General features: G+C 38.8%; 1 protein-coding gene and 1 long non-coding RNA gene across 3 annotated transcripts in view; one reads left to right on the top strand and one right to left on the bottom strand.

The window, feature by feature from the left end:
- Positions 1 to 27,083, bottom strand: part of DNAH7 (dynein axonemal heavy chain 7) — a 223,295-nt gene that overhangs the window by 26,715 nt on the left and 169,497 nt on the right. For both annotated transcript variants that reach the window (XM_039493846.1, XM_039493847.1), the window contains 8 exons: positions 26,741 to 26,926; positions 23,700 to 23,863; positions 22,326 to 22,480; positions 21,078 to 21,268; positions 16,804 to 16,937; positions 15,963 to 16,298; positions 8,637 to 8,763; positions 7,104 to 7,298 (listed from right to left, as the gene is read on the bottom strand). In XM_039493846.1, the coding sequence (XP_039349780.1) occupies positions 7,104 to 7,298; positions 8,637 to 8,763; positions 15,963 to 16,298; positions 16,804 to 16,937; positions 21,078 to 21,268; positions 22,326 to 22,480; positions 23,700 to 23,863; positions 26,741 to 26,926 (1,488 nt within the window). The remainder of the gene's footprint in view (positions 1 to 7,103; positions 7,299 to 8,636; positions 8,764 to 15,962; positions 16,299 to 16,803; positions 16,938 to 21,077; positions 21,269 to 22,325; positions 22,481 to 23,699; positions 23,864 to 26,740; positions 26,927 to 27,083) is intronic.
- LOC120374362 lies at positions 1,589 to 11,815 on the top strand. The gene is made up of 3 exons (XR_005586038.1): positions 1,589 to 1,723; positions 11,038 to 11,139; positions 11,410 to 11,815. It is a non-coding gene; the product is annotated as an uncharacterized LOC120374362 (long non-coding RNA).

Here is a 27,083-nt window from a genome sequence, read left to right as displayed (position 1 = left end):
TACTCTAAATATCCATAGCTCTTCCTTTTAGTTTTCACATCAGTCTTTTCTATCTGGCTGGCATAGCATTCTACATTGCAATATTAGAAACAGTTGCAAATGGACACCAGCAATGAAGTTTCAAATAGTAATAGGAAATGCTCCTTTTGGATCATTTAAGGTACATGCTGCTTTACCTCTAATGAAGATTTACAAAGCAAATTTACTTTTAAAATGTAGGGAAACAAAGGGCTAGATTCAGAAGGACTTAGGTGTTGCAATGCTAAGGGTCCAGTGCCTAACTTTTAAGGACCCTGTTGATTAGTGGAATAAACAACTATGAGTTAGGTGCCCATGCTCCCTATATAGTAAAGGGTGAGAGGTAGGTGATTAAATAAGGGAGTCACAGAAGCCAGCACACTGAGTGGGGATTTGAGATGTTGAAGTTAGCTAGGAGGAAATGCTGAGGAGGATGCATAGCCTCATCCCTACCTCTTAAAGGGAGTTAGGAACCTATCTCAGCTTGGGATTCACAGACATGAAACTTTTCCTGGAGTCAGGGACTTAAGCTAGGTCAGCCCTTTCTCAAGAAAAATGGAAGCAGCAGAGGTGGTGCCCTTCTTCTACTCTGTGGCCTAGGGACTGGAGCACTCCCTGTGACACAAGAATCTCTTAATGCCAACTGGCAAAGGGATTACAGGACAGTCCTAAATCTGGTATGTATATTCTTGTTCACCAAAGTGTCATGTGAGGATTTAAATGAAAACTCAGGTCACGCTGGTCATTACTATCAGTGTGAAATGTATGTACAGATAGTACATAAGGAGTTACATACATATATTGAAAATATGCTCTAAGAGTCTGTATCAAGGTAGGAGTCACCAGCAGAGGTGAAAAAACCAGCTTTTTTGTCAGACAATAGATGTTTATTCACCAATCTCTCTGTTGAGATGTAAATCAAGCATTATAAGCTAACACAACGGATGCCTATTTACATACAAAGTCAACAGGGAAGCAGCACATAGAAAAAATAAGCCATGAGTAATTATCCTGTCTATGAGTACAGACAGCAAACTTTGGGACTATAAGTAGAAGGCAAAGAACACCCCCATCACCCTATACCTAGGAAGTTAATGGGTAATGCCTTTACATTCATCTTTGCCAGCCTTGGTTGAAAAGGTGCAAAAGATGTTGGGTGAGAAACCTTTTTAGACAGGAGATTAACCTGTTAGTTAAGTGTAGTCTCTAGAAAGTGTGTTCTGGTTTTGTTTTATATGTAACCTTTTGTTTCCAATATCCTAACTCGCTTTCACTTGAATCTTGAATATCTGATAAATTTATTATTGTTTTCACTATAAATATATCTAAGTGCTGTGATGTTAATCAAAGTGCAGAACCACAGCAGACTCTTACAAATTGGTATGTGTAAAATTTGTTTGAGGCCAGCAGACCTGGTATTTCTGTGAGTAGCTAGTGACAGAGTGTGATGGAGTGTTTTGGGCCCTTTAAGACCCCAGAAAAGAAGCAATAAAGCTGGGTCCTCCAGGCCTGCCTAGAAAGGCTGCAGGGAAGCAGCAAATCAGAGCACAGCAGCTCAGTTAGAAGACACTGCTGGACCTGAGTAGGTCAGTTCCTGCCTGGGACCAGAAGGGATAAGATAAAGGAACTCTTCAGACAAGGAAGCCTGGGAAAGACCCTACTCTAGCAGGGAACAGACAAAGAACCCAAGGACTGTAGCCCTAAGGTAATAGGACAGAGTGGGAGGTAGCCTAAAGAATGCAGCAAGAGTAGCTATTAAAAAAAGCAGCAATGTAGCTGCTATTTGTAGGATCCCTGGGATAGGAGATAGAGTAGTGGGCAGGCCCAGGTTTCCCCTGATGAGCTACTGGGGAAGTAGCCTAAAGCCCCAGGAAGGGGACAAGTTTAGTTTGGAAGCCCATAAAAAGGGCTGGATGTTTAAACAGGAACAGGGCTGAAGAAGGTCAACCGTTTATTGAACTTTTCACTTTGTGGTTTCCCAGCTCTCTAGCTAGGTCACTTCTTAACTTCACTCCCCTTCTGGGTGGTAACAAAGGGTCTCCAGGAAAAAAGCCCCAGAGGCACCATTTTATAACAGGGCAGGGACAGATTTAAAGCTAGCCCAGAAAGGGCTGAGAACTGAGCCCAGAGGTAGGGCCAGGGTTGGACCTTTGTTACCCTGGAAGGGTTTAATTTGTTTAGACTATGTGTGACTTGGTTGGAGGGCTGAGCCACTGAAGACCCCACCTGATGAGGGCAACAGCCAACAAGGGGCACCATGAGTATAGAGAGTGTGCAGGTTTGCACCCAACCAACACGAGGTGCTCATGAGTGGCCCCCATCACATAGGGGCTGGCTATCACAGAGGAACACTTCAAAGGGACTTGGAGACTAGGGCATAACTCTTCTTAATCTGCAAGACAAAGTAAGGGCAAGCATAGCTCAGAGGAAGGTGCTTGATTGGCTAGGAGGCTGCCAGTGTTAGGAAGCAACACCAGCTAAGCACAGGCAAGATTACTGAACATTGGTAGTAGAAGGTAACAAGGTGAATCTCAGTCTTGGGTACCCTGAGAACCATCACTCCCCCTTACATTCAAATCCTTCCCCCTGGCCTGATATGGAGCAGAGACTTGAATTCAGGTCTCCCACCTCCCAGGTAAAGGCTCTAGCCAGGAGGCTATGGGGTATTCTGGGTGGGTCTCTTTCAATCTCTCCTATTAAAGCTGCTCCACATCCTATGAAATATTTAAATGTTCATTGGGCAAGAGAAAAAGCAACTGCCTCTATAGCCTAGCTCACAGGTCCCAGTGGCTTTCCATGGGATTTGTGCTCCTGGGGCACCCAAGGTGGGATTTTTCAAATCATCATAAGTATTTTGCTCAATTGGAGCCTTAATCTCTTCCTGATAAACCCTAAGGACAATGTTAAAACATCCCTTGATAGATACAATTCATTTTAAAATACACTTTGGTTCTAGTAAACATTTACAAAGTGGATTTTATGGAGAAAACAGGAAACGGTTTAATATACTGAATGGCCTAGCACTCTCACTGTGTACTAACAAATACCAAATATGTCAAACCTGGGTCCAAATTCTCTGCTGATGTAACCTGGTACAGCTCCATTGAGCTCCATCTCAACCATGCTTCACTGATTTGCATCAGTAGAGAAATGGTCCCTGATTTATAATAAAATATTGCAGCCTAAGGCTCACGGTTGCAAAAGATTACATACAATTATACATGTGACTTCAGTGAGACTATTAACATATGTGCTTAAGTCTGTGCTGGATTGGAGCTAAGACCGTCACTATCTCCTATCCCTGCTATCAGTTCAGGTGTGGTTGGTTTTTTTTGTTTTGTTTTTTAAAACTCCATATTAACCTCCAATGTTAATAGACTTATGGTTACCTGTGGTTCAATCATCTCTCCCTCAACCCGGTTGCCACAGATTTTTGTAATTGTGTCCTAAAATCTGATTTCTTTTCCTTCTCCTATATTTGGCTTGCTCACTTTACAGTAGATGAGTCTTTTCCAATATACAACTAAGGCAAAAACTCTGATTTTTTTTTTAAACTGTTACAGATTTTGCAATGGATTCTGATTCATTTTGCAAACATTTGTTCTTCATGTTAAAATAAACAGCCACACTATCAACGCTGTTAACAAGAAAACATGCAATTACACTAGAAAGACTGCAAATACAAGAGAACTTTGGAAGGAAAATTATTAAATATCAGTTTGAATAAACACTTTGAACTTTATTCAGCACAAATATACTCCTAACCTTAGTCACTACAAACAGTATGATTTTGTTGAGAACTACGGTTGCCAGGTGTCCAGTTTTTGACCAGAACGCCTGGTTGAAAAGGGATCCTGGTGGCTATGGTCAGCCATTAAAAGTTCAGTTGGTGGCCGAGGTAGGCTCCCTACGGGCTCTTCACAACTCCTGGGAAGCTGCCAGCACCTCCCTGCTTCTAGGCAGAGGGAAGGCTTTGGGGGTTTGGTTTGCTGTTCCAGCACCAGCTCAGCAGCTCCCATTGGCCAGGAACTGCAGCCAATGGGAGCTGATGGGGTGGCGCCTGCAGGTGCGGGCAATGCACAGAGCCATGTGATTGCACCTCTGCCTAGGAGCGGGAAGGAGATGTTGCTGTTTCCCAGGAGCCACCTGAGGTAAGTGTTGCCTGGAGCCCTCTCCCCCTCCTGCACTCCAACCCCTTCCCCCAGCCTGGTGAAAATGAGGGAGGGGGGGAATGGAGGGGTGGCCTCAGGGAAGGGGAGGGATAGGGCAGGGCAAGTGTGTTTGGTTTTCTGCAAATAGAAAGTTGGCAACCCTACTGAGAACACGTGAACTACACACCAAACCTACTAACCATCTTGCTATAAATTTGTCACTCATTTTAAAAAATAGGCTCTGAACCCAACCTTTTACCATTCTTTTCATCAGCATTATTTCATCATCTCTCAAACTCCCTAATTTTGTTATAGATAGACTCTCTCAGCTGGCAAATATTATGCAAACTGAAACATGACAAATGTATGTCTATCACATTAAATGGATTTCTTTGTGTGTTTGAATCTTATCAACAGCTGTTACATTTATCATAGCAAAAGGTATACAGAAACAGTCCAATATATTTGAATATCTACGTAGAACATTTCCTCCAGAGAAAGTTGGTAGTTCTTTAATGTGTATATTAAATTGAGTAGTTTTTAATTAATTTTGAGGAATGGGATTTTAAAAAACAATCTCACTCTAAACACAATGCATATTACAATGGAACATGAGGTTTCTTCTCCCATGGTCACACTAGGGAACCTGTTAGGAAAACAACCATTCACACCAATTAGTTTATATCTAGACCCCAGGCATCAATGGGAGACTAAACAGAAGTTGCACTCCCATTTCAGTACTGAAGAGAAAGTTATATTACCTTCTCTTACTGGACCGACTTCTGTTGGTGAGAGAGACAAGCTTTCGCGCTTACACAGAGCTTTTCTTCAGGCCTGTGTAAGCTCGAAAGCTGCTCTCTCTCACCAACAGAAGTTGGTCCAATAAAAGATTTTTACCTCACCCACCTTGTCTCTGTAACATGCAGGGATCAACACGCCTATAACAACACTGCATATAGTTATAGAATTCTAACAGAGTTGGCTATATCTAGTCACAATATATAGAATCAATTTAAGATACATTCTATAATTCTAGCATGGATGTCAATTAAATAGATAAATGGAGATGACTAATCAATAAGCCAAATGATGGCTATGTAGATTTTTACTGTGGGGAAAAAATATATTCTTGCATCAAAGCATAAGTAATTTTGGTAAATCCCATTTAAAAACCAATCACTATTATGTGAGCATAGCACTCAGATGTTGAGGGTAAAACAAACCACAAATATGTGCCAAAATCATTACCAAAAAATACTTTCACTTAATGGCTGTTCATGGCAGAGTAGCTCTCAGAATGCTTAATGACAATACAGCAACTGTTATGCTCTCAAACAAAACCACTTGCACTCAGATTAAAGTAATTTATATTATAATGTGACATTTTAACACAACGTTATTGTGGTATAACTTACTTAAGTAAGAAACAAGATACAGCAGTCCTGCTCAAAAAAAAAAAAATCTTCTCTCTCATGGGTACTCTTACCCAGTTTCCCTAAGGTTCAATTACTAGAACATCTGAAAAATCCACCCTATGGTGATAAATATAACATTACTAAAGCAAGATATGTGAAGGATAAATTTTTGTCCTGACCTCACTGAATGGCAGAACAACTTTCCCATTTTAGTGAGGGGAAAATATATTAACTATGTGCCTCATCCTGCCCTCACTGAAGTCGATAAAAGTTCTGCTCTTGATTTAAATGCTACCATTTATCAGGCCCCGTATCAGCAAACTGATATCCTGATTCTGCAATCATTAATAACTAGCATTTATTCACAGAAGTCCTTATTTACTTCAGGTAGCCGGTATTGAGTACATAAGTACCATTTGATAAGCTAGATTTTGGCTTTTAAGCCACAGCCTTGCATAGGCAGAGGGCCAGAGCCTCAGTCTCATGCAGAGCTGCTGCTTGTTATTGGGGGTAGCCTCTTAATCACACTCTTTACTGAACCCCTTCCCCCCCCCTCCGCCCCATTTTCCAGGTGACTTCTTCCCAGGTAAGAAAAAGGAACCAGCAATTCCTGTGCTTGGGGAGTGCCATTCTGAACTACCCTTTCAATGAAGGGTGAACTTTTTTGTCTACCTTCCATTGCTGTGTGCAGCATAGGGGCTGCTAACAGTCTGCCCCAATGAAAGGGGTGCAGAACTGGGCCATGGATTATTTTCTGTAATTTTTCTCATTGTGCATAGTTGACCAGATTAATCCAAGGTTTACAAATTAAAAATCCATTCAGGTTTTTCTTAACTCTTTTCATAATTTCCTACCTATTGGTGAATCAGGCAGTTAATCCTTAATTTCCTAAATGATGGAAATTACCAATGTCTAAAACACATAGTCAATCCTTTCTAAATGAGTTTCCCAAAGTTCCTGTGCCATTTTTTTGATGACTGAATGTTGGTGATATATTCCACCATTAGAGTGGTAGCATAAAATAAAAATGGGGACAATTTAGTCTAGTATAAACAGGTGCAACTTTGCTGGAAGTCTCTTAGCCAAATATGCTGAAAACCACTGACATCAGTGCTGAAAACTACAAGTTAGGTGTAACATGGTCAGATTTGTGTAAATGGCAAAGCAGTTTATTTTTGCACCAACAACTAAACATGGTGAACAAATAGATTCAATGTACACTTTGGTTTTCTTAAGATTAGCAGATTTTCCCCACACCCCTACTCATTTTAAATGATTTTTATTTGTATTTGTTTAAAAATTCAATCCAAACTGTGACTCGCTACACAAAAGCTAGCTGACAAACTGGAGTACTGTACCCCTTCATAGCATTTGCCTTAATATTTACTACAAGAATGCAGCAGTGCAAAATTATATAATTTTCTTTGTTTTTCTGAATTAATATTTTAATGTGATCAGTTAAGCTAGAGAGACAGAAAATCAGTAATGAAACAGACTTCAGTTGTTTCTGTTAACATACCAAACTATCATACACTGATTTCCATCCATCCTTCAGTCGCATAAAATCCTTACGAATGTTTCTGAAGCCTGGCAAATCATCTAGTCGACAAATTTCATCCCAGGCCTTCTGAGGAAGCCAGGTGCAGGGATTAGAGAAGGGGTTGTCCAGGCCTATGCCACCAGTTAGTAAAAATTTCCACTCATTCTCATTAATCTGCAGTAAAAGAGAGCACCATGGGACAGTTTAACTATGAAACCTAATAGCGGACAAATACCATATCAGCATATGAAGTATATAATTGATATACTTCTCTGAATTTCTCCAGTAAAAGTGGGTAAAGCATTCATAGCAGTAATATTGGAGGTACACCTCCAAAAGATTAAGTATTTGACGTCAATTGAATTAAAATCTCATAGTCTGGAGCTGAATACTGTATAATTGAAATTTTAATTGAACCTGGTTTACAGCAGATGTGAACCAACCCTGAACCTTATTTTGACTAGTTCTTTCTTGAGCTGACAAATGGATAACTGTAGCTGGATTTTTTGACAAACCACCTTTGTTAGACACACATGTTTGTGATAACTTTTTGATACTTTCTGGGAATCAAAACATAACAAGAGCTATGTATGGAAGCTAATGTGTTTCAGACTCTTTGGACCAAATTTCAGTCTCCAACAAGCCCCATCCCCATGCCAACATTCTACCCAGTTCCAAATTCGTTTGAGGGCTAGAACTTGTAAGCCAAGGTCCCTGAAAGGAATTTTAAAAGATTGTCTGATTTAGTAGCTTTTCAGCTTTCTGCTCAACAAAAACTGATACTGCTTCTCCTAGTTCTAAAATCAAGTACATTTCACTTCACTGTATTCATTATTTCAAACATAGATTGCAGTGCTATTCAAAATGTCACTTTCTGAACAAAGTGACCCAGGCCCTGTCCCAAAGAATTTACATTCTAATATATTTTACTAAAGATAAATTAATACTGTTCTGCAGGGGATATAAATTAAAAGGGCTGCATTTCCCTATCAGTTTAAAACATTCTGCAAAATGACCAGGTACAATTTATTAGCCTTAAAAGAGAACAATTGTGTCAAAAGGGTTTGATTCTGAGAAATATATGTGTAATTTCTATTAAAGTAAACATATTTGGCATCATAAATGAATACGATAGGCGCTTTTTCCTCCTCCATCGTAGCAATTAATGAGAAGTGAAATGCTCCTAAAATTCATATTGTAAACTAGTCAATTTCATCTACTCTAAATGGATAAAAGCTTTACAACTATATAAAAAAAGTCAGTAGATAAATAACATTGCAAAATATTTGCAATACTATAGGCTGGGTTTTATTTTGAGTGAGATTTGAAAAATGGCTATCATTTAAATTTGCTAGATCACTTTATATTTTATTCTATTGCTCACTAAAACATACATACCCAATCATGGCTTTTTAAGTTGCATGTTATATGTTCCTTTTTCAGGATATTGGTATGTCATTTAATATCTAGCTAGCTATAGTACAAAATAGCAAATATCTTTAAAGTACTGACCAATTTTTCATGCTGCAGGAGATTTACATTTAGACAAAAAGAGAAGAGCAGCTTGTCCTTTTCAAAGAGTGAGCGACAGATATTAACATAGAGTGAATAAGTAAAATGATCCTTGAGAATCTTCAGCCTGCAAGTGTCAGAGAAAGAGAGTACTTAAATTCATATCACTTTAAAGCCCATACACTTAAGCAACCCTATTGCAGCTCACTTAGACCTCTGTTATTCTAATAAACTTTCTGGTCAATTACCCCAAAACAATCAACGATCCTCATTAAACATGTACACCAATTTGTGAGGAAAACAATACAAAAACATTTCAACAGAATTACATTTTACTACTGACAGATTTATTTATTTATTTATTTATTTATTTGGAGGCTGTAGGGAGGAGGGGAGAGCTGAATCTTCCTGTTGGAAAAAGCAGAAATAATCTTTTATTTATATTAATGAATTTTATAAGGCACAGACAAAATAGACTATTTTCAGTGGTTGCATGAAAGAATTTTCCAGTGTTACGGTGTATTCCTCCTAGTACAGGGGTAGGCAACCTATGGCACGCCTGCCAAAGGCGGCACACAAGCTGATTTTCAGTGGTACTCACACTGCCTGGGTCCTGGCTACTGGTCCAGGGGGCTCTGCATTTTAATTTAATTTTAAATGAAGCTTCTTAAACAATTTAAAAACCTTATTTACTTTACATACAACAGTAGTTTGTTATATATTATAGACTTATAGAAAGCGACTGTCATAAACAGATAGTTAAGGGTTAAGGTCTCTTTTACCTGTAAAGGGTTAACAAGCTCAGTAACCTGACGGACACCTGACCAGAGGACCAATCAAGGGACAAGATAATTTCAAATCTCTGTGGAGGGAAGTCTTTGTTTGTGTTCTTTGTTTGGGGGGTGTTCTCTCTTTGGATCTGAGAGGGACCAGACGTATATCCAGGCTCTCCAAGTTTCCTGAAGTATTTTCTTCTATTCAGTATAGTGAGTATTAGTAAGGCGGATTAGTCTTATAATTAATTTCTGTATTTGCAAATGTGTGTTTGCTGGAGAAATATCTTTATGTCTGTTTGCTGTTACTTTTGATTATTCTGAGAAAAGGGGGGAGGGGAGTCTCTCCAGGTTTATAAGTTAGACCCTGTAATTTTTTCATCCTGGTGTTACAGAGATAGTGTACTTTCTTTCTTTTTTTTTAATAAAATATTTTCTTTTTAGAACCTGATTGATTTCTTCCCTTGTTTGGAATCTCAGGGGAAGAGGAGGGGGGAAAGGGAATCCCTCTTTGTTTGATTCAAGGAGTTTGAATCAAGGTGATCTCTCCCGACGGCTAAGGAAGTGGGGAGGTGGGGGAATGGGCTATTTCCCTTTGTGTTAAGATCCAAGGAGTTTGGGTCTGTGTTCCCCAGGGAAAGTTTTGGGGGAACAGGGAGTGTGCTAGACACTGGAATTTCTAGCTGGTGGCAGCATAACCAGATCTAAACTAGAATTTAAGTTTAGAGGAGTCCATGCAGGTCTCCATCTTGTGGACGCTAAAGTTCAAAGTGGGGAATAAACCTATGACAGAGACCTTCTAAAAACATTAATGTATTACTGGTAAATGAAACCTTAAATTAGAGTGAATAAATGAAGACTCGGCACACCACTTCTGAAAGGTTGGCAACCCCTGTCCTAGTACGATGTCATAAGAAAACTGTGCTGTATTACCAATTACTTCCTTTAAAAAAAAATCTAATTCAGAGAGCCATCTATTATCAAAACAATGGGAAAAAATCATGAAGGTGCCAAAAATGTAGTATTTTGAGCTTCCAGAATTCTTTCACATTTTTCTGTCAGGGTAGAGGTTGGTGTCACTAGGTGGAATGAGCAGGATGTATGATCTTCCTACCCTCAAGATACCAGTGGAGGTCAGAGGTATTTCTATAGAGGCCCAATGACTTGCATTTTTATCTAAGACCACTTTCCTTTGTCAGGAGAGCATCTTCTGGAGATGTGCCACTATGATCTCTGCCTGCTGACCAGGAAGAAATGTCAAACTCTATCTGTGTAATGTAGACTTGGCAATGGAGGGACATTGGATCGGATCAGGATTAGAGACGACGCATGCTGGAGAGCTGCTGCTCTTTCTGCATCCTTGGTTTCATCTGTTTTTGCTCCCTTCCACTCACATAGCAAAGAAATGTCCATATCAAACACTAAATGTACCTATAAATCCTGACTTGTTTAAGTATCAGGTATTAATTTCCTGGTAGTAAATAATACAGCAGCAGTTCAACTCAAATTGATTCTATGCATGAAGCTTTGAAGTAAAGACAGTGCCAAAGGGCAAAATGTGATATTTTAATAAAAAGTTATCTTGTTTACATTAGAAAAGGATTATAACAATAATAATCTTATCACAGAGCAGCAGCACAAGAGTCAGCAAAGTTCCAGAGTTGAAAACGGGGATTTGAATGAAGATCTGTTAGAGGAGAAGGGAGACAAGCCCCTGTTCTTTAGAGGTGGTGAGTGAGTTCTTGTGTGTATTTGTTTGTTTGCTGGTTTGTTTTCAGTTTGCAAAATCTGGGATGGGTCAGTGTGTTCTGACAGAAGCAGACTGATTACAACTGAACCTTGATTAGAGGGCGGGTATCCCTAATCAGCAGGCCTATAGGGCAGCAAAACAGCAGCCAGTGGCACAGGAGCAAGCAAACAGAGAAGTTTGGGGAAGGATGTGCACACACACATGCTTTCACGGGGGAGGTGGGGATGTTTTTGTCTTTCCTTCTTCACAGGAGCTTAGGAAGAAAGGCTATGACAGCTACAGATGCAGCAATGGTAGTGACCAGAAGAATGGAAGAGACCGTGAAGATAACTGGATGTGGAAGCTGCAGGATGTACATTGCTCTGGAGAGGGTACCTGAAAGGTGCTTCTTTTGTCTGAACTGCTGCCCAATAAACCTATTGGAAAAGAAGATCCCAGGTTTGGAGATGCAGATAGAAACTATGGCTGTGTTTTCCCACCCGCCACCCCCCCAAAAAAGGGGGGATTTGAGCAGATGATGGAGGAAAGGCAAGAGGAAGCTGAAGACATGCAGATGAATGCTGGCCCAGAGAACGGTGAGGGGAGACTGCTAGACGAAGAAAACAGGATCTGATTTGGATATAGATATTTTTAACAAAATAAATATTAATGGGAATTTGTGTCATCATGAGGGATTTTCCCAGATATTTATTGGACAACAAGTGCTACTAACAATGGTAGGGCCGAGATAGCCTAGTGTGATAGCTTACAGATTTCTTCACCAAATAGTCACTAAACCAATAAGAGGTGATGCCATCTTAGATTTAGTACTGGTAAGTAGTGAGGACCTCCTAGAAGAACGGATTAAAAAGGACAGCCACCTTCCCCCTTGGCTCCTGACTGGAACTGGGTGGCACAATGACAAAGCCCCTTCCCTGCTGGCATGATAGAGGGGCAGCCGGGCCAAATATAAGTGAGTGGTGTCATGACCTGGTACACAGGATCACAATGCTACTCAAATTTGGCCCACTTTGCCCCCCCCTCCCGGCCCTTTCTGCTATACTCCCCATGGCTATACTCACCAGACCTATTAGGAAATAGAAAAAAGTACAGAAGTGTTTAAAAGCTAGAGAAGGAGATGAAGTGTAGTCACTAGTGAGTGGCATAAAGGCATGGCTACTGGATGGACTCAACTGTGACTGCATATTGAAGAGAAGAGAGTAGATAAAGCTCTCCCAACTGTTCATAACTCTGATTAATGTATTTTTAGATTCTAGCAAAGGTGGGAAGGGTATCTGCTAATTGGTTTCTATAGAAAGTTGTCTAGTTCATTTAGCTGGTATGGGACTTGGTGAATAAAGGAGGGTAATATAATTGATGCCAATCAACATGGGTTTAAGGAAAATAGAGCCTGTCAAACTTTTTTTTTTGGGGGGGGGAAAGGATGTTACATGTTTAGTTGATAAAGCTAACAGTATTGATGTAGTAATTTTATACTTCTGTAAGGGGTTTAACTTAGTACTGCATGACATTTTCATTAAAAAAACTAGTACAATATAAAATTAATGACACATTAAGTTGATTAAAATCTGATTAACTCAAAGGTCTCAAAATGTAATTATAAATGGGGAATCATCATCTAGTGCGGAGTTTTCTAGTGGGGCCCTTGTATTTTACACTTTTTTTAATCAATGCCCTGGGAGAACACATAGAATCATCACTTATAAAGTTTGCAGATGGCCCAAAGTTTGGGGGAGTGATAAATAATGAAGAGGACAGGTCATTGATATAGAGCAATCTGGATCGCTTAGAAAGAAGGCACATGCAAACAATATGCATTTCAAGATGGCTAAAATGTGTAAAAGTACACACTAGGATCAAAGAATGTAGGTCAGACCTACAAGGTGGGGGTGGGGAAAGGGGGACGACTCTATCCTGGGAAGCAGTGACAAAGATTTGGAGGTCATGTTGGATAATCAGCTGAACATAAGCTGCTCATGTGACACTGTAGCCAAAATGGCTAATGCAATCTTTGGATGCATAAACAGGGGAATCTCAAGTATGAGTAAAGAGGTTATATTTGGCATTGGCATGACAGCTGTTTGAATACTGTGTCTACAATTATAGAAGGTTGTTGATAAATTGGAGCTTGTTCAGAGAGAGCCACAAGAATGATTAGAGGATTAGAAAACATGCCCCATACTGATAGAATCAAGCAGCTCAATCTATTTTAGTTTAACAAAGAGAAGATTAATAGGTGTGTTGATGACAATCTGTACATACCTACTTGGAGAACAAATATTTGATAATAGGCTCTTCAATTTAGCAGACCAAGGTATAGCAAGATGCAATGTCTGGAATCTGATGTTAGACCAATTCAGACCGGAAATAGGCATACATTATTAACAGGGAGGGTAATTAAGCATTGGAACAATTTACTAAGTCATGACAGATTCTCCATCATTTGCAACTTTTAAATCAAGATTCTCAGATATTTTAAAGAAAAAAATCCAGATTGCAACTGCATGCAATATATTTGACAATATTGTAATACGCTTATGAACAGTTTATATTTGATTGTACTGTATTTCATGGAGAAACTGTTCCTATGGGAACTGCGGTAACCTATGCGGTGGGTGATTAATGCAAGTTACTAAGACTAAACAACTCCAGAGACATTCCATCCCTGGGGCTGGTTTGCATGTATTTGTTTTGGTATAAAAGGATGAGTTTGAACTGAGTCATGGCTTTCTTTCTGAGCCAGCAACCAGGCAGGACCTTCTATCCAAAGAAGACCACAACCCCTGAAGGTTTTGAAAGACTTTGGCCTGCTAGAGCCACATAAGAGAGACGAACAACTCCTAGTATGTTTGTGTGTGTTTAAATGTGTTTTTTATGTTTTGTCTGTAATGCTTTTACTTTTAGAATAAATGTGCTTGGTTAGAGCTGTGTGGTACCTTTTAATTGATGGCAATATATTGTTCATAGCTCTTGGAAAGAAAGCAAAGCACAGGTGCTGGCCTTTTTGCAGACTGGCTTGTTGGGGCCATGACAGTGTAAGGCAGAGAGTTATGCAACCTTAAATGAAGGGAGTGGGAGAAAGGTTATGGCTAGAGACAAGAGACTTGGTGGGAACTCCTGGAGTGGATTATGGAGGGAGGAATAGAGTTGCAGTTATTCTAAAACTGTGACATGCTCTTATTCAAAGGGAACTATTTTGGAGGAGTCTACAGCCTGGCAGAACAGATGCTCACAGTGGTCCCTTCAAGCCTTGGAATTTATTCATCTTATTTTTCAGTCTTCAGAGTGTTGAATTAGGGTTTACTAAACAACTGATTTTCATTCTAATTGTAGTAAACGAGAAAACTACTGATCCACACTACAATGATTACCAAACATAAATGTATAGTCCCTTCTTTTGACACCAGTGTCTTGCAGTAGTTGATCTGTGGAGTATTGTAAGTTGGCTTTCAAGGTGATAACACGGAGGGTGACCAGATGTCCTGATTTGATAGGGACAGTCCCGATTTTTGGGTCTTTTTCTTATATAGGCTCCTATTGCCCCCCCACTCCCACCCCCTGTCCTGATTTTTCACATTTGCTGTCTGGTCACCCTGATGACATGAAAGCTGGGTATACTCTGTCACTTGCTTTATTAAGACATATAAAGATCTCCTTAAATGAGATGATCAAATAGCATTCAGGGCAATCTGTCTTTCCAGGAATCTCAGCTCAACACCAAAGGCCAGTTCCTAGGGAGCAATTTTGCCTCAGGAATGGACTCTAACCATAGCCTAAGTTAGACAAAAAACTTTCCTGAAGCTCTCACAGGTCCCTTTCTCCTGAAGTTGCCTCTACATCAAACTTTGCATATCTCCCAAACTAACTATAATTGCATATCTTCCCATGAATTAAAACTTGCTTGCACAATACACTGTGTTCCAAGTGGTTTTTTTGTTTTGTTTGTTTGCTTGTTTTTTTGGTAACACCTCCCCACCCCATGGTAACCCTTGCCACAACAGTATAAATTTATCTGATGCAACATGCCTAAAGTTGAAGGAAATGATAGAAAATGAACAAGTGAATGGACTGAAATAATTAAAACTGACTTTTTCCAAAGTAAAATAAAGCATCATCAAAAGCTATTAAGCGGCAAGATAGAGTAGCTCACAGGTCACTTCAAAGAATGCGGGAAATTGCTTTCTTCAAGATCAAATGGGCCACTGAATGAGAATCTATCTGTTGGCATGGAAGAGCAGAACACTGATGAATTACAACCTTAAATATTCTTAACATTTTGGCCATATGTAATTTTACATATAGGTCTAGAGTTTTGACTAGCCTAATAAGAACATAGGCTTGCACATGGCTTAGGACCCCCTGCAAGTGTGCCAGGCACGAGTGGGAGGTGCATCCTAGTAAGTGATGAAGTAAATTATTATCTGTTCAATTGCTATCTGCAAGCACAACTGTGAGTCACCATCCCTCTCTAGAGCTACTCGTGAGGCAGCTGCAACTCCATCATCTGTTAGGAACATATCTTGGCTGTAGCTGAGGGACTAGCCCAATGTGTGGATTTCATTGGTCTGATGCACTGGAAGCATGTGTGCAACCCACTACTGGTGACTGCAGGTGTGTAACTGAGAGTAGTAAACCTATTATTATTAGTTACATATTGCCAAAAATTTGCAGGGCATTTTACAGACATCTACTGGTTCTATCCAAAACTGGGTTAAAATCTAAAAAAAAAATAAGACACACACAGTTGGCAAAAGGGATACAGCTTGAAAGCAAAGTGTGAGAATGGAAAATTATCTTTCTTACCTTGTCTGTAACTCTTCTGATTTCTCTGAATTATCTATAGACATGACAAAAAGGTTAATAAACCACATAAGAGAATACTGGTACATTGGCTCAATATTGGCTAGATCAGCAATTGAGAAAAAGAGGATTGCTGAATGAATAGCAATAGAACGGTAACCCATCCGGGTAGTATCAATCTTCTTTTCTGTCTCTTCAGCTATAGCTTGCTTCTCAGAAATCTCATTAGCCAGAACTTTGGAAGAAGATAATATCTTAATGGCAGTTTCATCCTCTAAAATATTTCCTTCTGAAGCTGAGAGAACTTCTAAAATCTTGTCTTCTATTTCTTTTAGTTGCCTAAAATAAAATACAAAATGTTCATACAACGCATACATACATGCAATGCATATTCAAGATATGTAACCTGAGAATTAACAACTTATTTTTGTTCTTAGCTTAATTTTTAAGAAAGATTAAGCTATTTGTATTTTCTAAACACCTGTGGTCATACAGGGCTCACTACTTCTTCTTACAAAGCAAAATGACTCTAAGGGAATGCAGTGTGCAGCAGATATAGTATAGCCAGCTCTCCTCCAACTTTGCAGACTTCATACTCTGTCTTCATGTGGAAAAGGGTCCTGTGCAGATACCCCCCAAGTACAATCAGACAAATATGGCCCACAGTGAAGATTCATTTCTAAAAACATCAAGTAGGAGAACAAGTAGCAACCTTTGCCCCCAACTCCTGCTCTCCCCAAAACCTGTTAAGACTCCTCAGAAAACAAAGCCACCAAGGGGACATTCAAAAATAGCATTGAAGGACGAGAGGTAGAGTCCCCAACCAAATAAGTTATTCTGATACCTTTTATTCTCAGCTCCTTGCAAGATTAGGGCTTGCTTTTCTTCTTCAAGATCTGGTCTCTCTCTTGCTACTACAATTCCAAGAAGCTGATCTTGCATTCCTTCTGGAGTTATCATGAAGTTCAGTAAGGTTACCTGTAAACGAAAGGTGTTACGAAGCACAACACAATTAGGGACAGATCAAATTAAAGTATTGTTCCTCTTCCATGCTCAAGAAATCTGCAAAAGACCATGCAACAGCCTAAAACAGATGATTCTGAGAGCAGAAAAATTGAGGCTGAGGTTTCTACAGTCCTCTGTGCTATGGAGTTTTTGTCCCATAATTACAATAAGTAAGAAAGAAAAAGTCCATCTTATCTGTGAATTTTCTTTTTCTTTCCTCCCTCCATGTAAGACAGCCTTCGTGATAGGGCATTCCCCAGTTCCATAGCAAATGGAAGCAGACAAAAAACTGTGGCACTCAGTCTGGGCTGAGAATTGCCCCTCAAAAAAAGAACTCTCCAGAATGATAGCTTTCAAAGTTGAAAAAAACTAATTACAAAAAAGGTTAAAGTGCTATTCAACTCAAATCATTTGCAATAAAGCCTGGATAAGAAATTTAAGGATGTCCTAGGAGAACACGCTATTCTTCCAAATTACTTAACATGCAAGTAATAGCCAGAAATACTATGGACATAATGCTCCAATGGAGTGGTCTCAAAAAAAATCACAGATAAGACAGAATTTTCTCTTCTTCATCCCCTCCCCTCTGCTTCACAGAGGAAAGCAGAAAGCTGTAAATAAACCCTAGGAAGGGAGGAGGGATTCAACTATGCACAATTTGGATAGAAATTTAAGGGTTACAACAATCTAACAAATTTTGCATCTTCAAAGGAGAGCCTGTTGACAGTCATCTTCTGAAAAATTGTGAATAGCAGATCTCATTTTAAGATGTATATATCATCTCCACCCATTAAATCACTGCTCCTTTCACAAAATGAGTGTGGAATTAAACAGAATGAAAATACAACCTCCTACCATATGGTTATCCTGAGAAAGAAGTCCTTGTCATTTCAAAGAACTACCATGCTTGATAGAATATGCATAATTGAGGTTCCATAGAGAGCATCCCAAGCTACAAAATTCAACTGGCCGAGCAGATGGTAAGTAGACAAGATACTGAGACACAGGAGAGGGGCATACTGAATGCAGGAGGCTAGAAAGATGGTTTTTATGATTTCTTGCAGCATACAGGGCAATATCATGATAGGAATCTGCATACTCGTGAAAGACTGATGAGCATGGTGGTCTTATGGTATCAGTTATGTAATGGTCATTAGCAATTTCCTTTGGTTTCTTACAGTGCAATACACATGCAGTCACAGACTTGTCTTTCCAAAAAGTGTTATCTTTGAGTCCAATGATCAGGACATCTTGTAGTAACTACAGAACATCTTTTACTTTAATTTACACTGCCTGATCCATTTCTCATAACAATATCTGAACCCCAAAATATCTTCTGTCTGTGTGTTCCATTCTATGCATCCAAAGAAGTGAGCTATAGCCCATGAAAGCTTATGCTGAAATAAATTTGTTAGTCTCTAAGGTGCCATAAGTACTCCTGTTCTTTTTGCAGATACAGACTAACACGGCTGCTTCTCTGAAACCTAGTAAGGTAAGATAGCCTGAAGTTTCTTTCACTGGAAGGAGGAAGAGCCTTCTCTCCTCAATGGTCTCTTAGATTGCTTTGTCCCTATGCTCCCTAAAGCACTTACCAACTGACTATTTGGAAGGATGTCGTCAGAAGCAAGTGATCTCCAGATTCTTCCATGCTGCTACATGGAGAATTGGAATGTACAGAAAATCTTCAATCAAGTGAAGCATTGATCCTGAAAGAAGCTGCTACAGAAATATAGTTTAAAGTAGATTTTACGTGGGTTTTTCCACAAAATTGTTCCAGTGGCCTCCCGTTCAAGATACATCCTACAAAATAAGAGGGTGCTGCCAATAATATGATGGCTGAGGCCACTGCATTCAAGTTTTGTTTAAGTGATGATTCCATTCCCCTGGGATATTCATTCTTCACAGCTTTACACCAAGCCCCTCCCAGGCCTTCTTGCCCGGAGACTTTCCCTGCTTTGGCAGGCCACGTTCTATCTAGCTAGAGTCTTTTTCTCCCTGGTATCTCAGGGTCCTCAGCAGGAATCTTCCTACTCTCTGCAGCCTTCTCCAGGCCTTTGCTGAAACTCTGATGTCTCAGTGTCAGACCTGCCGGCCTGGAGTCTTTTAAGCCCCTCCCAGTGACTTGGAACTCCAGCTAAGTTGTTTAATGAAAGTCCACCCCTTCCAGGGTATACCTGTCCAAAAAGACAAACGCAATAATCCCACAGAGTCTTTGCCTCAGACCCTCCATCCTGAGGATTTAGTCCGTCTTCTACTCAGACATTAGTTTTTAGCCCTTCCTGTGTTCATTTTTCAGCCTCTCCCCATCGGCTCCTTGAGTCACTGCTTGCTCTTTTCTTGAGCAACCCCTTCCAGGATTTTCATCCTGGAGTCTTCATTCTCTCCCCAACAACCGTCTTCCCCCAGAGATAAAGTACCTTTGCTTCATCCTGTTGGAAAGATAAGAGGACCTAGGGAATCTTTTTCTACTGCATTTTAAAACCACAGCAGTGTCTCTCAGAGCCCGGGTCTACAGACTGGAACAGGTGTGTACACTCTAGAAATTCAAGCTTGGGCTGGAGTTCAGGCCAGTCACCTTGTGGTAGGGAACTTTCATCTCTCTCCCCACTCCTTGACAATAAAAGGCCAGATATTCGGGGGGAGGGAGGTGTTCAGAGTCAATTACCCAAGAGTGGTAACTCTCTGTGTATGGAATCACTGAAGACTGGTGATGAATAGGTAAATAAGATCAATTGTTGACACAAGTGATAATGTGTAAAAGATTTCTATATAACCAAAGTTGTACATACAGATGAAGACCATTACTGAAGACAAATAAAGTTTGGTTTTTTTGTATTAGATATAGGACTTGAGTTTCCACTTCATTACATGAGTTTGACACTGGTATAACTCCATTAAAATCATCAGAGTTCAATTATTATAAAACTGGTGCAACACAATGGCGATTCAGGGCCTAAAATATCATTGTCTTATTTAACTTGTTATAATACTTGTATCAGATTTTTAAACTTTTTGACGTACAAGTCTTTTCTAAATTTATATATAGCATAATAGTTTTTGGTTTTGTATGTTTTCTTTTTATATTTCATCTTTGCTTTTTAACTTCTACCTACATATTTTCATCTTTGATAAAAAAAATCAATGTCTGCGTCCTTTGAGGTGTAATAAAGCGAAGAGATATTCTTTATTTTCATTAATTTCTTTTTCTACTATTTCTTTCTATATCAGTGCTCCTTGTCAGTTGGAAGTTAAGTTATTGTTCCATTCTGCTGATTTTCAAATTACTGGTAGTTTAAAGACAAATTTCAGAACTAGTTTTCAGGGCTTCGTGCTCTAATAGATGCAACATTCAGCCTAATCATATGTCTGTGACCCACTAACATACAAAACTCTTTAAAAGTAACAGTGAATAAAAACTGTAATAGAGCTCTTGAGTAACTGCAACGAGCAGGAAAACACTGACCTTATTCTATGAAGCAGGAAATATACCTCTGCTCCCTAACTTGCAACAACCACAATAACTCATTTAGGTTCCTTATAGTTTGATGATTGACAAGGGAAGTCTGATGTGAATAGTTAACGCTACTTTTATCATATTATAAAAATGTGGAAAAACTATATGGTGGAAACAGGAATAATTTTGTCACTTCTCTGTAAATTTGTATTCTTATATATATCCAAGGCACAAAGCCTGGCACTGCCTGAAGTCCTGCCAACAGCAGTCACCATGGAACCACCTCTCTAGAAGATTTTAGAAGCCCAATTTGTAGCCTGTACATGCATGGGGCTCCAAACTCCCAGTAGATATTTCTATGCTGAAAAGCAAATCAGTAAAATTGGCACAAAAAGTCATGAACTGGGGAGGAAGTTAAATACCAGAAATTAATGTTTAGATTACATTATTCAGAGTATGAATGACTATTTTGTGAACAGTAATGTTTTGCCAGCTCTAATATCAACAGTTAGAGATTACTCAGAGATGATGCCAATATTGTCAAAGAAGGAGAAGGAAAAAAACCAACAGCTTAGATACCAGGAACTCTTCTGCCTGCAGCCTACAGGGAAAATAATGTTAATATTAAAACAAAACACATTAATTTTCAAATCTCTCACCTTAACAGATGTTTCAGGAAGATAGTGTGGGTTTCTCAGCTTGGTTGTAATATAAAAGCGAAAGTCAGGAGCATATTCAATGGTGGAGTCACCAAGACGGATGCATATACTACCAGACTGCTTAAACGTCTGTTTGAGTAGAAGTGGTTCTAGGATAGGGTCCAGTTCTTCTCCAACATTTTCCAGCAGCACTTGAACACAACAATAACTAGGTTTTGATTCATTTTCTTGGCAAGAGATATCTCTGTTAAATGTGTACTTACGATGTGCAAACAGGTACTACTTCCACAATACAAATATGGGTCTAAAAGGATGTGGTAGAAATATGGTAAAACTTTCTTAAATAATTTTTTTAAAAGTTCAAGGAAGCTTATATTTGCTTTGTGATATGTATCAAGTTTGAATAGGGCAATGAAGATTCTCTGAACTGTAGTATTGTTTGAGTATACTAGCGTTTCAAAGGGTCCTAAAAGAATCAGTCACTCAAATCTTATTGAATGTCAATGGCATTGGGGCTCCTAATCCCAATTTTGAAATCTATTTTTGTTCCCCCTATAGCAGTGGTTCTCAAACTAGGTTTGACCGGGCCAGTTTCTTTACCTGCCGCATCCACAGGTTCGGCCAATCGCAGCTCCCAGTGGCCGCGGTTCGCCGCTCCAGGCCCGGCCCACCAGGGGCTTTCTCTGAACAAGCAGCGACCCTAGTTTGAGAACCACTGCCCTATAAGGAATTTAAAGGATATATGAGTTGTTTCTTTACTTGTAGTTAAATTTTTCATTAAAAATAACAATGGAAATAACTCAAATAGTTAACTGTAAGTAATTATTTTCTGATTCTGTTACCTTGGATGAGATATGGTATATAAGAATGTCAGTAAAAGTAGTACACTGTATGCTATCTATTTGTAAAATAAGCGGAGCCATGCAGGAACAGACAATTTGACAGACAGTGTGTTACACATTTTTGGAAGATAAAAGTAGAATTATTGTAACATGAAAACAAGTATATGGCAAAATCTCAAACAATTAAAGGAGCCAAATTAAAGAGAGGGTTTCAAATTGATATTTGAGATGAAAAATCTCACAACCTGCTGTGACTTCAATTACTAAAAATCTAATTTGATAACAAAATCTACCTTTTTCTATGAATCTGACAATATTTGGTACTTTTATCATCCTTATTTTTGAGTTAATTGTGCCCTCTCCAGGTTTTTTCGGAAATCTACACTTTCATTATTCAATCACTTACCAGGAGTGCCAAACTGAATGCAGTTTTCCAGTGTTCTCACAAATTCAGGGTCACTGAGTTTAATTATGTGCAAACTATTGGTTTTTTCCATATTTTTTATCCATTTGTTTGCTTGGCCCTGGGGATCTATCATCAGAGGCCATCTTCTTGCATTTCTGGAGGGAACAAAAATTGAGATAGCTAAACTTTTTTAGAACTAGATTATATACCCTTAAAATGTTTACTGTAAGCTTGACTTTAATGCGGTTTACTTTATGGTGCCATTTAAACGCAACCTTCTAATCTGATTTATAAAATGTTCAGGGACAAATTCTTCCTTCAGATGCTTGCGTGAGAGTCCCACTGAATTGAACAGACCCTTTGATATATATAAGATTCATCTGAGCAAGATTTGCAAAATAGGTTTCCATTTGTCTGCAGCGGCTTCTATTGGTAGGAAGGTGTCCAGAGTTGGTTCCCAAATAATTCTTTGAATTACAAAACTTTAGTTTTATATGGATTGGAGAGACTCTTTCATTTCCACCAAATATTCTACTACAAAACTCCTGTACTTCAACTCTGCTTCTTCTCCCCCTCCATCCTACTTTATTCACCGCTCACTACTTCCCAATAGCGATGAAGGAGGAGAGAAGCTGTGCTGCAGAATGCAGAATTTGTTATTTGATAATTTTCCATTAGAAGCTTCTCTCCTCATTCGACCCACCACGGTAGTCTGCTAAGTGATGGGAATAAAATGTGTAGCAAATTGAAATTTTTATCTAAAGGGAGAATTGAACATAGATTTGCCTTAAGGTTCATTAATACATTATATGAAGTTTGTTGTTTTAATGCTAATAATTGGTTGCTGGGGTATTTCTACAGCTTCAGAAGAATTCTGCTGGTGACCTGAGGCATAGTCCTGGAGCGTACAGCAACAATGTTGGACTGCCTCTGAATTCCACAAGTGCGGGGTATTAATCTATTAGAGCTTCAGAATAATAGTCTCATTTCATAGAGCTGAACATTTCCTGCTGTTAGTCTACTCCAAGTTTACTCTACCAAGAGGTATCCAAGATTTTCTTTGTTTTAATTACTGATTGGTCATTTACAAGTAAAATTACTACATGTGTTCATAAAATGTAGTTTACTGCAACCTTCTAACATCAAAAAAATTCAATCTCTTTACAGCAACTCATGAGAATTAAGAGGGGAGTGAATTACTTTACACACTAGAAGCCTTGAAAAAAGTATATAGCAAAAAATAGAAACAGCCTTGTTTTTGTTTTAATTGTTGAACTTGCCATACAGTAATATGTGTCCATAAAAATAATAGCTTCTTACAGCATACTTTTCAGTTATTTCATGAAAGCTAGCAGGTGTGAATTTCCTACTTACGAGATGATGATACCGTTATCAATAGAAAACATGTCAGATGGTAATCCAGCAATGTTCCAAGCTCTGATTTTAACAGGTTCTCCCAAAGTATTTGTTAGGGAAAAATCATCTGAGCAAGGAATATCTCTCATTTTACATAGTGATGTCCACTCATTTGTTTGATTCTAGAAGACAAGAATGCAAATATTAACAAAAGTTTTGTCTGTTCCCTATTACATTTACAAGATTTATAAAACTGTCAATACATTTATCTATACTTTATTCAACTCTTCCCCCAAACCATTGCTACAGTAAAGTCATTTCTGTACTTGTCTAAACACTAAAAAAACCACACATAAGAAATTAAAACAGTAACCACTGTTCATGTAGAACATACAGGACCAGTTCCTTCAGCCAGGCTGAGCTGCACTCAGTGCAAGAAAGAAGAGATGAAGCAACATATCTGGCTTTAGGCTACATTTGAATTTCCCTGATCTTGGGGTCAGTTCTACACAGGAGGCCTTTCTGGCAGCTGAGGATTGCTATGGCGTAGGGATGCTCCAGACACATACCATTTTCAGACACATACCATACAAGGGGTAGGAGAATGGATGATGCAGGAGTTGTTATGACAGCTTTTTGCCACTGGAGGATTTCCCTATGTAACAGGCACCTACTGCGTCTGGATCTGCTGGCATTTGAGGGGGGGGTTGTTTATATTTTTAAACAGAACATGTTTTAAATTTGTGCCAATTAGTCAAACATCACTTTGAGAGAACACTACTTTCCCTAGCTAAACATAAGATTTTGTTCCTAAACTAATCAGATTTTAATAATGGTCTGTGAATTCTTAGCTGAGGCAAACATTTTCAGCTAATGCAGATTTGTCAACTGCAGCCTTTTATTTTCAATGATACATTAGTGACAATAGCAATAGTACAATATTTATTCCTACACAAAAAACTTCATTCACTTGAAATGAAGGTTACTCAAGAGCATTTCCTCTTAATGCATTTTAAAAAAAAGAAATTACCAGTTAAGGCAGCATTAATAGCCACAGCGGTCTCAATTCACATGACTTAATACCCAAACATCCTAACATCCAAATACACTCCGTCTCCTCATGTCCTCAGAAAAAATCCCGTTCAATTCCAACAAATAACAAATCACAATGCACACATCCAGTTCTTCACAATCCCAATCAAATGCACAACCTGAATTTTGACCACAGTGCCCTGCAGAGCAGAAGCCCCAAGACACCCCTTCCCCGCTGGGTAGAAGCCCCTATGCCACCACCCCGCTGCAAAGCAGAGGTCCTAAGCTCTGCCTCCTCCTCTGCCCCCCAAAGTCTGGCAGGTGGAGAATGATCCACTGTAGTGTTTAAAGTGTAAATACAGCCTAAGACAAATGGACTGTTTCACATGGAATTGAGACACAACTTTGACTGAAAGCTTTGGATTAGGCCAAAGCATTTTACTATCCTTACAAAACACAGCACTCCAAACAAAAGGGTGAACATCAAAGCCTGAATTTTATTCATGTCTCTTTCCAAGGCAACAGCAATCACAAATTTAGAATGAAAGGAAATGATTCTCAGGGGATAGAGAACATTCACAGAGATGTGAATTGAAGGCTCTAGCACTTTATTCAAAACCAAGGTGCCAAAAACATATAAAAGCTTTGTTCTTTGAAAAACTGGGGGAAATAAAGGAATTAGCTTCCTGACAAAATGAGAAACTGCAAAATGAGCAAATGTGAAAGTACTATCCAGAGTCTCAGGAAGGGCTGAAACAGCCACCCAGTGAATACATAACAATACACAGACAATGACAAAGAGGCCATATATATATTAAAATAAAAAATAGCTGTCAGGAGGTTATTTAGTTATTGCTAAATGAATAAGAATATAGTCATATTCAGTTGCCTTTGCTTCTCAGGACTGGCATGAAGGATCCTCCAATCACCACTTTTCAGAACCCCCATCATCTTTTACCAAAGGTCTGATACCTAGCCATACTATACATGCCTGATAAATGGTTGCTTTCATCCAATATAGAATTACATTAGCTCAAAATTCAGTAACTGAGAACAGGAGAAAACCGCAGGCAAAATAAGATTTTGCACAAGAAAACACTAAAAAAATAATGTCAAAATATGGAAATGGTGAACAAAATAAAGTTTGAGAGATGTTACAGAATTTTCTAAAGAAAGAATGATAAGGAAAGTACAGTAAAAGTAAGTAAATGGAGATAAGGAAAAAAAAGATTTAGGCTCAAATGTTAGACTCAATTTTCAAAAGTGGTCATTGATTTAGATGCCTCTATTTTTGGATGTCTAACTTGTGACAACCTGGGATCGATTTTCAGCTGTGTTGAGCAATCATTTCTTCAGCTGAAGCCTCGAGAGATCCAGCTGCTCAGAAAATCTGAACATAAGAGCAAAAGCGCATCAAATTAGGTATCCAAAAATGGAGGCATCCAAAACGAATAGCTAGTTGAAAATTTTGACCTCAGGTCCTAATCCTGTAATTATTTTACACACACAACTTCCATTTATGTCAATGGGAATTAAACACACAAATTGTTTATGATATTAAGTCCACTTTATTTCCCTGTTTCTCCTTGTTCTAGAGATTTATTGCACTTTAAATACATTTACACTCAAGTTGCTGACCAAAGATTCTGCAGACATAGGTCCTGTTCCTGCTCCCACAGAACTTAGTGTGAATTTAGCCATTGACTACAATGGTAGCAGATCAGTCACTTTACAGACATTTGAGAAAACCAATCACAAGGTTCATGTATTTTACAATTAATGTTGTTAGGAAATAGTAAAGAAATATGAAGGAAGAGTTCCCGTGAGTTCTTCTAAGTGAAGTTCAAATTCTTATACACATGCATGCGTGCGCACGCACACACACACAAAGAAAAACCTGTTTTTTCAATTCCAGAAAATTTTGAAGTCAATTAAAACATGTTTTTAAAAATCTAAATATTTTAGCAGGAGAAAAAAATGTTTGGTTTAATACAAAAACATTTAGCTAAAACAACTGTATTCATTACTTGTCTATAGCTGGATGTGAAGGCTCCCAGGTAAGCCACAATTCCTGAAGAAATGAGGATATCTCCAGTCAAATTGATGTACTGCCTCCCCAGCTCCAGAGCAGTCAGGTTCCAGCGAGTTTTCTCACCACCAAGGCCTCCAATCAATTGTTCTGCTCTCTGTAGCTTTTTGCTGCACAGGTCAACCTCAAAAACAAAAAATAAATTGCATATAATGGCAGCACTTGTGCTGCAGATTATTTACATGTTTTGTCATACGATGAACAGTCAGGGAACATCCTGAAATTATTTACCTGTATGCACTGATTTTTTTAAAAATTTCAGCAAAGAAAAACTTGATTAA

The sequence above is a fragment of the Mauremys reevesii genome, linkage group 11 (genome assembly GCF_016161935.1).
Source record: "Mauremys reevesii isolate NIE-2019 linkage group 11, ASM1616193v1, whole genome shotgun sequence".
Lineage (NCBI taxonomy): Eukaryota > Metazoa > Chordata > Testudines > Geoemydidae > Mauremys > Mauremys reevesii.
The sequence above is the reverse complement of the archived record's forward strand: the minus strand, read 5'-3'. Positions and strand labels throughout refer to the sequence as shown.